The 10,975-nt window shown below is 36.7% G+C and overlaps 2 protein-coding genes across 2 annotated transcripts; both read right to left on the bottom strand.

Annotated features, from left to right (window-relative positions):
* Window positions 1–3,599: 3,599 nt before the first annotated feature.
* LOC121211072 (exocyst complex component EXO70B1) lies at window positions 3,600–6,174 on the bottom strand. Its single transcript, XM_041083284.1, has one exon. It carries the CDS (start codon window positions 5,762–5,764, stop codon window positions 3,809–3,811), a length of 1,956 nt encoding a protein of 651 aa, XP_040939218.1. The 5' UTR covers window positions 5,765–6,174; the 3' UTR covers window positions 3,600–3,808.
* A 1,666-nt stretch (window positions 6,175–7,840) lies between these two features.
* Window positions 7,841–10,353, bottom strand: LOC121211073 (pentatricopeptide repeat-containing protein At5g50390, chloroplastic). Its single transcript, XM_041083285.1, has one exon. It carries the CDS (start codon window positions 10,095–10,097, stop codon window positions 7,989–7,991), a length of 2,109 nt encoding a protein of 702 aa, XP_040939219.1. The 5' UTR covers window positions 10,098–10,353; the 3' UTR covers window positions 7,841–7,988.
* Window positions 10,354–10,975: the final 622 nt, after the last annotated feature.

Below are 10,975 nucleotides of genomic sequence, written 5' to 3' on the forward strand. Positions count from 1 at the left end.
ATTCATCCTGTTCAAGAATATTAATATATATAAAAAATATTTAAATTAATATGATAAATATATCAAATCGATTTAAAATTTTAAATGTATGACAATTATAATTGTGATGTTGATTTTTACATGTAGCATGGAGATGTAAAACATAATAATAATAATAATAGAAAACAATCCAAGCTGTAAATTGTGATGCTGGTGAAAAACTAGAGGTTTGAGTGGCGGCCGACGCGTTCAAACTTAAACCAGTGGGGTAGAATTTGTTTGGAGAATGAGGAAACAACTCCGCTCAGCAAATAGATTATATTTATTAATAAGCCAATAGAGTTGGGATAAAACCCAACTGCCAACCTTATTTTTACCAACACTTTTCCTTACAGACAAACTTCCTCACTGTAACCACAGCCATTCTTCATGCTGCATAATTGGCGACAGTTTTCATCCCTATTTCCAATGTTTAAATCCAAATATGCTGTTGGAGTTATGTTCAATTAACCACAGCTTGGCTTGTTAGTCTTAAATTGTCGCATCCTTTGTATAAATGGAGAGAAAAAAAAGTTATTGACCAAATTTCGTTTTTTGATAGGGGATAATTAAATTATTTGAGAATTGAGATCGCTCGATTAATCTTATAAAACTTGTTTTTTAATTATCAAAATTGACTTTTGTTGATAAACAATGCATCATTCAAGTTTGAATTTGTTATAGTTGTGCATGATTATGTTGGAAAGAAAATAATTCCTAATTTGAGTGATGTTTTGCATACCAATAACTTCAAATTCTGATGTTCAAATTTGGACTTAAAAAAATAAAAATACATAGCACCAAATTAAAATTTTTATTTAACTCACAAACTTATCCAATTTAACTCACTCGAACTTCACAATAACTTAAAAAGCTTATTATTTATTTATGCGTTGAACAAGCGAATATGTCTTGTTTGCACCCACTGTCCTAACCCCATGCCATCTTGATGTTCATCGGTATAACTTTCGTTTTCTGGTTTGGTTAGCCATCAAGAAATTCGCCCCTACCGCCCAACAAAACATGAAGAAAGAATTCATCTTTGGCTGCATTTACCAGCAGCGAGAGATGTGGCCATGCTCCCATTACCACCCAAAATTTCAGTTTATCTTCCATGGACCACCGAAGGGCGTCAGGGTTCAAATGGACCCTCTTCAGTTTTATTCATGAAAAGGCAAAAATGACTTGTCTCCAAGGAACAGGCAATTAATGCGAAATTTTTAGACCTAACAAGATCCCAATTGAGTTATTGTCGTAAACCCAAGACATTGCATGTTCATTTGTTACACTATCATAATAATGTCTGTAAAAAACATGTGGGTTTTACATGTTTCTTGTTGTTATGAAACAGGGTGCCCCTGTTTCATGTCCCTCTTGCTTTCACCTTAGTGTTTTATGCTCTTTTTAAAAAAAAAGAAAAGAAAAATAAGATTGTTCTTTAGCTTTTCAGGCAATGCACTTCAAACAAGCTCCTATATCTTCGTTCGGATTTTCTATACAAGTCCGAATGCTCACAAAGGGCACTAAAATAAGAAGCCTATGTAGCTCTGTACCAAAAAGAATGTCTAAGCTGGGAGACAAACTTTCATTTCATGATAACTTCCACTTGGAAAATTAACGGCAATTTGTAGATTAGTCAACAAAAAGGACTGTTTCACAAGGCTGAATGGAAGGCATAGATCATTTTGCTGAATTCAAGTACAAAATTGGCAGCTATGTTGACTCTAAGGGGCAGAGTCTACATTGGCAACAGTGGAGGAATTTCAACATTCCATCAGTTCTATCCTAGAAAACCAAAACTATACAAAGCATATTTCAAGGCAAGATTTTTGTTCCTTTAGCTAAGCAAGCAAAAGAAGTCATTCCAAGGGGTCAACCAATAAAGCATTGCTTTTTCCTAAATGAAAACATTGAAGCTTCTGCCAAGGAAGCTTCCACTACATGCAAATGCAAGCACTAGTTTTTGTCCATCCTTTATTCTTTCCACCTAGAGAACTTAAATAACGGCTAAAACACGATATTACCGTCCCTATTCTGCTATTTCAATTCCGTTGCTAAACCACACAGTTTTAGACATGATATAAAGAAAATAACTAAAACACGAGATAATTCAACGAGAAACAAAGTAATACGAACACAAGAATACACAAACGTGTCAATAATAAGAATACGAGATGAATATATGGATTGTTAAGTCTGCTTGAAACGCGAAAGATTTTTGGTGAGAGAAAAAGAAGTGATCATCAATGCTATACCCTACATGTAGAAAAGTTTCTGCATTGCTATACCTAATCTAAGTGCCCTGCATTTGATGTATTTACTCTATATTGGACTCTTTAACACCATAAAAACTTGAAAGAGACCCTCAATCAGTCATGCCTTCCCTTATACTAACATATTTATGAAGAAAAACAAAGAGAAAATCTGCAAGACGGGACCAAAATGTTCACAATACACGACAACATATAGGTCCTACTCTCATAACATTTATGCCTTCCTTTAACAGGGATAACATCTAAAGTAATCTTGAATGAGATTCTCATAACACTTATGCCTTCCCTTAACACCATAAAAACTTGAAAGAGACTCTCAAGCAGTCATGCCTTCCCTTAACAGGGATAACATCTTAATTTAGCTTTAGGTGACTGCTTGCTGATACCACAAACCCTGAAATGCTAACTCAAAAACTTTGAACCTTATATTCTGTGGGCCTTTCACTCTGCCATCCACATAATCCTCACATGGCATTGACTAAATAAACTATGAATGGTGAAACTTACTTTCTGGCACTGAACATTTAAATGAATTTCTTCCAAGTACTCTTTTAAGGACCAAACATAGGGACCCTCTCAAATGAAACGTTCATTATGCGATTACATTTTACAGCAAAATCATCAACAAATTGTACATGAATTTACTTTGGAATTACACAAGCTATCAGTTCTTGTAATTCCCTCCATCGTATCATACATCAGATAGTTTCCGAGACATTAACTCGGGGGTAATCTGTGTTCATCCTATATAGCTCATTTGTGCTTTAAACAATGAATCTCCTAATTGTCCTATGCATAAAATTAACAGCAGAACTAGTCTAAACATTTTTATCTGCTTGATTGCTTCTTCAATCACATTTCACAAATGCTTCTTGCAGAAAATCATTATCTTCAACATGCATGAGTTAACCAAGCTGGCATGATCCTAAAGTAACAGTCTAACTGAAAGACATAAAAAATGGAAGAGATGTAGCCATTCCTTTAAGACATACACAACTGGATATTACGTCATGTTAGGTATCATGTAAAATCTTTCTAGCAGGAACAACAAGACATGGCACAATTGGGACTCAAAATATACTTGTTGGCTTCAATCCTAAACATATAAACAGTGCTACTAGTCCATATATTAATATTACAGAACAAGAAGCTTTGTTTTGGTCGACAAAGAACTTCAGACTTCAGACACTTCAGAAGACTGAGAAAAGAAGAAACTTGCCAGGATACCAGTGGGTCTTTGAGGCATGAAAAATGGAGAGGTAAAAAATATTGCCACAATGCTAATGGTGATTCATGAAATAAAATATATGAACCACAAGAAAATCCACACATAAACTATAAACATGTACAGATACAGTTTATAAAGGGGTGACAAGTAGTTTTCAAAAAACCTGTGTTTAAAACATCAAACAGATTAAAAAAAAAAAAGTCATCAGATACATATATAGGTAAAACTCTCGCTCCGATTAGTCCTCGATGAGCGGAAGGGCCATACCTGCATTGAGAATCTTTGTATCCTATGTACTCTTTCTTCTCATATGGTGAAGAACAAGAGGTGAGCCTTCAAACAAATCCAATAGATAGTTTTCTAAATCCTCTGGTGTATACTTAATGTATTTTCCAGCATGCCTTCCACTTTCTAGCTGGCTCCCGAACCTCCCCATGAAGGAGCGATAAGCTGGGATTACTTTCTCTGATATGGAAATTCGAAGCTCTTCACGGAGTTGAGGATCTGGGACCTTCCAACCTGTCTGAATCCTATATATGTCCTCAAAACATGCATTGAAGCTCTTAAATCTTTCCTTCAAGGCTACCTTGGAGGCATTGTTCGAGCTACCACCAATTCCTTCATCTTTCAAACAATGTAAAGCTTTGGTCCAACAAGTCCTCAGATAACTTGTTGCATACTGGCGTATTGAGCCACGCCGCTTACGAACCCAGTTGTCTCCCAAAAGCTTTCTTAGCTCCGAATCCTTCACCTTTTGCACTATATACAGATTATTATTCATCAGAAAGATACAATGTAATGCACCATCCTCGTATAGTTTTGATTTCTCCTCAAGATTGGATTCCAAAGAGGATATCAACAACAGCAACCGTTTCGCAAACGGAGTCATTGTCTCTAGCTCACCGTCTTCACTCTTCAATCCGTCCGCTTCATCCTCGTCATTCTCCAATAAGGAATTCAAAGTCTCGCTATAATCTACAAGCAGTTTCACATAGTTCATCACATACCGAGTAAGCGGATGAATCTCCCCATTCTGCATAGGTTTTTTTGAAGCCTCATTCTTCACAGCATTCTCAAACTCCAAAAATGTCCCTTTCGCCGCATCCCCTAATCCAGCCAACACTCCCTTTGCCTCCGTGCACATATATTCATCAGTGAACATCATCTCGAACTCGAGCAATGCATCTGCTAACACATCATACATATCCAGGATCCTAAACAGCTTCTCAGATGATCTTTTCCCAATAGCCACTGCTTCCCCAAAATTCAACAACTGCATTACACACCCTTTCCCGGTTTCATTAAAACAAATCTCTTTAATTGAATTCGATCCATTGAAAATCTGATCACAAAGCCTCTTTTCCCCATTCAAAAGAACCCTAACAGTAATCTTAACAGCCTGAATCCATTTCTTCATCTTTTCATCCAAAGCTTTCCATTCAATCTTTTGAACTTCCTCAATACTTAACTTCTCAACTCCGAGAATCACCAAACACTCATCCAAAGCGTCACGCCTAACATTACTATAAGCTTGAACGCACTCTTTTTCGTACCCAGCATTGATCATCCGGTCAGCAATCTCTTTCAATTCCATAACAGCATCAGGGTTTATCAAATCCACACATAAATCATCACCGAAACTCGGTCCTCGCTCGTGAAAGCACCCTCTTTCGCTATCAACCTCTGCGAAACTCTCGAATTCATCACCAATTTCCCCGTCGTTCGCTGCGAATGAAAGGGAAACCCTCCGGATCGAACCGTAAAGCCTCTCCGAATCAAGCGGGACTGTGTTCCTAATCAAAACAAGGCGAAACTCGTCTTCCAGCCTCGACATAGCCATCTGAATAGCCGTCTCCGCCCGGTCCATGATTTTGTTATCGGACCGGATGGACATATCAGCAACCAAATGAAGGATTTCGTCGACCGCCGAGAGGTACTCGGCGGCTTCATCGGGAGAGTCTTCCCAGGGGAGAGAGTGGCGAGAAGCATCAGCGTTAGAGGAGGAAGAGGAAGAGTCCCACTGGAGAATCACTTTCTCGGCAGCGTCGAAGCGAACGCCAGCACTATCCGAGTTTTCGTTGATTAAATCAGTGATGTTAGACAAGCGGTTATCAAAGCTGGAGAAGATCAACAGCATGTCTTCACGAACCTCTTTCGGAGTGTTGAGACTCTTCAAGATCTGCTGAGCCGTCGCCATGACCCGGTCTTCGCTGCCCGCTCCAAGGTTGGTCGTAGTCGTCGTCATAGTCGATGCTTTTGACACTCTACTCAGACCAATTCTCTGGTTTCTTTCCTTGAGCCTTTTTCTAAGAAGTAACGATACGATTTGGGGATTTGGGGGAGGGGGAGCGGTTTAGGGTTGAGGTGAAGTGGGAACAAGCATTTTCAGGGTTTGAGTTCTACGAGGAATTCGCCCCCCTGTGTTCTTTGTTGGGGTTGTTGTAAGAAAGGGAAGTGAAGAAGAAGATTATGCAGGGAAGTTGAAACTAGTCTATGCCGGCCGGTTAGGGAAAGGAAATACGATGCTGAAGAGAAAAGTAACGTAACGTCAGAGGATGTTTTATGGGCGCTTTGCCCGAGAATTTATTACAAATTAGATACTGTGTAAGAAGACAAAGCATAAGGGTTTGCGAAGTGGGGGAATTTTTATTACGGCACGATATTTCGGATATTTATTTGCTGTCTGTATATATATTTATTATTTTTAATAATATATATTTATATATAATTATATCTTTAACTCCATCCTTATTGTAATATTTTGGAGGATATGTGCTTTCAACATGTTTACATATGAAATACCATCTATTTTAGAGATTGAGATTTATGAGAAATTTAGGTAATATATTAAAAAATATTATAATATTTATATTAGAGTTAGTATTTATTTTAGGATGGTCACTTATTCTATTTTTTTAAAAAAAATATTTTTTTAGTTATTTTACTACAATTTTTAGATAAATATGTTATTCATACAGTCGTGATTGTAGAGTTTTTTTTTTAGTTATGTTTGTAGAGTTTTTTGAACTCCAATAACAATGTATAAAACTATTTTATATTTTAATTATTTTTTATTGTGTAATCATATATTAACATTACCTAATCTTTGTGTTTTTTTATTTTATTTTTGATTAAGTATGAATATAGAGTAGATTGAAATTAAAAATTAATTTATTCACCTTCATCTGATATTTATATAGATGTCGATTTTTTTTATGATTATTAATATCCCAACCTTATTTCACTTGAACTTTATTAATTATTTTGAATATAGAATATTTTGAAAAATAAAAGTATAAAAATGGGAAATAAGAGAAACCTAACCTGAATTGCATTGACCAAAAGTGTCTGCTTCACCAATTGACTCAACTAATAATTAAAAAGTAACAAATAAAAAAGGAAGAAGATATGAAATTAATTAGAGGGGATTAGTGATCCTAATTTTGGTTGGATTGGACTTTTGCCAACTTGGGGCCCCTCCTTTGACTTTGTCTGCCTTGCGTACTGCAATTATATTATCAAACTAACTTCTCAATTCCCAATTATGTTACTTTCTTTTTTTTCAACCCCAATTGTGTTACCGGATTGGATTTTATCCTTTATTCAGGTTTTAGGTGTAATTATTAATTTTATAATTCTATTTTAGGAAAATGGAAAATAATTTATCGAAATTCGATGGATATTTTCATCATATCATATGATATTTATTTTGTGTCATGACAGTAGGAAACAACCTAAAATTGCTCAAACCTTTGCTTTTGAAAGCAGTTTTGCCTTTGAAAATGGTTCACCTTTGTCACATGGAGCCAATCTATGCTATGATGATACCAAAGAAAAACTAAACATCCTTTACTATTTGTAATTCACAATAATCCCTCTTCCCCACAAGTTTCCAAGCTTGAAAGAAGTGACTTTGTTGGATCTCCTGCAACTCCTCCAAGGATATATACCAAGCTGAGAATAATTCAATGATTCAATCTTGGTGCAATTCAGAAATACAATAGAAACTTTCTATATCGGAGTGGAAATGCCTTTTGATTGAATCCTCTGATCCTCTTGTAAAAGCTATGTGCGCATCTGCAAAATTCAAAGTTCTTGCAGCATGGATGATGTTGAATCTTTCCTTTGAGGGCTGCTGCATCATTCACCATAGAAGGTTAACATATCCATCCAGAATGACAAAAAGAGAAAGATAGGGTGACAAAAGGAATCCCCTAGCCATGATAAAACAAGTCCTTTCAGCCTCCAAATTTGGTTGCTCTTCTCTCTCATAGGATTACACAAAATGAGAAAGTGAAATGAAGAATGATTCAAAAGCTTGTGCACAAAAAGAATTGATTTTCATTTAATAAACTTGAAAATTACATGTGGAATTACATTATTACTAAAAGATTTAAGGAAAAATGGGTGGTGGAAAAACAATAGACTAACTAACATACATCTATAGCCTGCAATTATAAGTTTTAACATCACCAATAATCACCACAGGAACAGCTCCCATCTTTGAAATGGTGAAATCTACTAGCATCCCTCACAACGATTTCTCTCCGAGTGACCAAAGCTATCAACTTGATAGCATTGTGGCAGTCATTGCAAATTCGATGGTTCTGCGCGATTTGCAAAGGGGATCCTTTCATAGTATTTATCAGACCAAAAGCTACTGCTAATTTCTCACTGTGGTACAGCAATATGCGCTGCTCCTGCTCGTCCACATCAGGAAGCAGAGTTTTCTCCTTTGGAACATAACCATGCTTTGAGATTTCGTGTACCAAGCTATCAACTTTCTCATAAATCTCATTGGTCTGGACGTGGGATTTGTCTCCAGAAAGGAAAACAAGTGATTGTTTATTAACTTCAATCCAACTGCAGACAGGAAGCATTCGCAAGCCCTTTCTTCTCAAAGTCTGCAAAACACCGGCTGCTTCCTTTAACTTGCCTGATTGGTGGTAGATATTCAAAAGTACAACATAATTACTAAGCTTTTCAGGTTCCATCCCATACAATTTCTCGGCTGCATATTTCCCAAGCTCCAAATTCACATTAACACGACTGGCAGTTAACAGTGCAGCCCACATATTTGCCGTAGGCTTGAAGGGAGTACGTCTTATCAATGCAAAGGCTTCATCTAGAAGTCCCTCTTGACCTAATAATTCAATCATACAAGCATAATGCATTGCACGGGGTTTGATCTTGTGATCTCTACTCATCGACTGAAAAATTTCCCAACCACGTTCAAATAATCTTGAGTGGCTACAAGCAGATAACACAGCAAGAAAAGTAACATGGTTAGGTCTCATTTTTTCTCGAAGCATTTGCTCAAACAATTCCACGGCCTCAGCTCCCCGACCATGATTACCATATCCAGCAATTAAAGCATTCCAAGATATTGTATTCTTGCAAGGCATCCTGTCAAAAACATGTTTAGCATCTTCTACTCTCCCCCATTTGCTATAGAAGTCCACGAGAGCGGTGTTAGCCACAATGTCCAACCCAAATCCATGGCGAATCAGACCTGCATGAACTTGCTTGGCATATTCAACTGAAGCTAACCTTGAACAAATTCTGATAATCATTGAAAACGTGAAATGGTCCATTTTGACACCAGAATCACGCATCTCATAGAACATACTTAGTGCTTCCTCACTGTAACCATGAAGAGCATAACCTGCTATAATTGAATTCCATCCTACAGTAGTCTTCTCTGGCATCTCATCAAAAGCCCATTGAGCATCTTCAATACTGCCACACTTACCATACATGTCAATCAGTGCACAAGACACGAAGATATCTTCACCTACACCGAACTTCACTGCAGCTGAATGTAGCTGCCTTCCTACTGAAATGAATTCGAGCCCTGCAGATGCCCGGATCATTGTCGCTATAGTTCGAGATCCACAATCAGAGAACTCCTCCCACAAAAGATGAAACAACCTAAACGCCTCGAAGTAATCCCCAACATCGACCAGACCAGCTATGATGGTATTCCATGAAACCAAATTCCTCTCCGGCATTTCATCAAATAAACTACGTGCATCAATCATCATCCCACATTTCACATGCATAAGCAGCACCCTGTTACTCATATACTGATCCGGCTCAAACCCATTACTTATCATGTAACTAAATACTCTCTTAACTGCTCGTACAGATCCCAACCCAATACAAGCGCTCACTAATGCGTCATACGTGCTTAAACCCACATCAAAACCACCTTCAAGTTCCAAAATCTCAAACAATTCAAGCGCTTCCCTATACCTATTACAAAAAGCCAATTTCTCTATCTGACTACAAATCCCGACACTGGGTCTTTTAACATGGGTCTCTTCTGTTACTTTCAAGTCAGAGTCAGTATTCCTAGAAGGTTTTGGCTTGGGCCGCCGTGGCTGCAGCCCTTGCTCAAGAGAAAAACACTTAATTTTATCACATGGGTTACCACATTTTCTCCTATTGAATCGAAAACAATAATCGGAAAACAAAGGCTTTGTTCTGAATACCTCATGGATTGATGAAGGGAAGCGAAAACCATTCTGTATTTTATCTAATGAAATGGATTGGTAACAAGCAAGTGAGATTTCCATGATTGAAAATTAAAGATGGATAAGGAGATGTACCTTTACAAAGATTAAAACTTTGGGGACGAAGCTTGCTCGAGGCTAAGGGAAAGAGATTTGTTTGGTTGAGTTATTACCATGTTTCTTATAAAGGAAGAAGAATTCAAAAAAGAATTGGGTTTAGAACCACTCTCAGCATCGAGAGATCCGCCGTGAGTTTACTGTTAAATTCAGTAGTTGCCGACCACTTTCTAACTACCTTTGCCAGATTTTGAGAGGGGGGAAAAAAATCCCAAAACGACATTGCATTTTACTGAGATCCGGTCGGGTCGGGTCCAGAAATTTTATTTTTTTTCTTACTTAAACCGACCCGGATAATAGGAACGAGCATTTTGTCCATTTAGTTTTTGAATTTTTAAGGCTTAAAATAATATTTCACACTTTATTTTCTAATTAAAAAATATTGGAAATAATTTTAAATGATTTCTTATTTTTGTTGACGTGGATCTTCATGTCAATAGTGAAATAGCTGAGTCAATTATAATTAACAACACGAAAATTGAATGTGGATATCATGCTTAATTTTTTATGGTTTTATTGTTTCAGTGTAGATTTCTAACTTTGTTTTAATATTTAGATAATGGTTGTAATCAAAGAGATAATTGAACCTTTTAAAGCGAAAGAAAAAGAAAAAAATTATCCATTTGTGTTAACTATATTGTTTTCCAAGTATAAGTTTATTAAGTATTATAATTTGGTAATGTGTTACTTACCGTGTTGCTATATATGATTATTTTTATATTTTGTTGGTTAAGGTATGTCCAATGGGCAAATGCAAGAGTTAAATGAATTCTATATTGACTTGTTAATGTAAATTGTTATGTGGAGAAATATGTCAAGTTGAT

This window comes from Gossypium hirsutum, chromosome A12 (genome assembly GCF_007990345.1).
Source record: "Gossypium hirsutum isolate 1008001.06 chromosome A12, Gossypium_hirsutum_v2.1, whole genome shotgun sequence".
Lineage (NCBI taxonomy): Eukaryota > Viridiplantae > Streptophyta > Magnoliopsida > Malvales > Malvaceae > Gossypium > Gossypium hirsutum.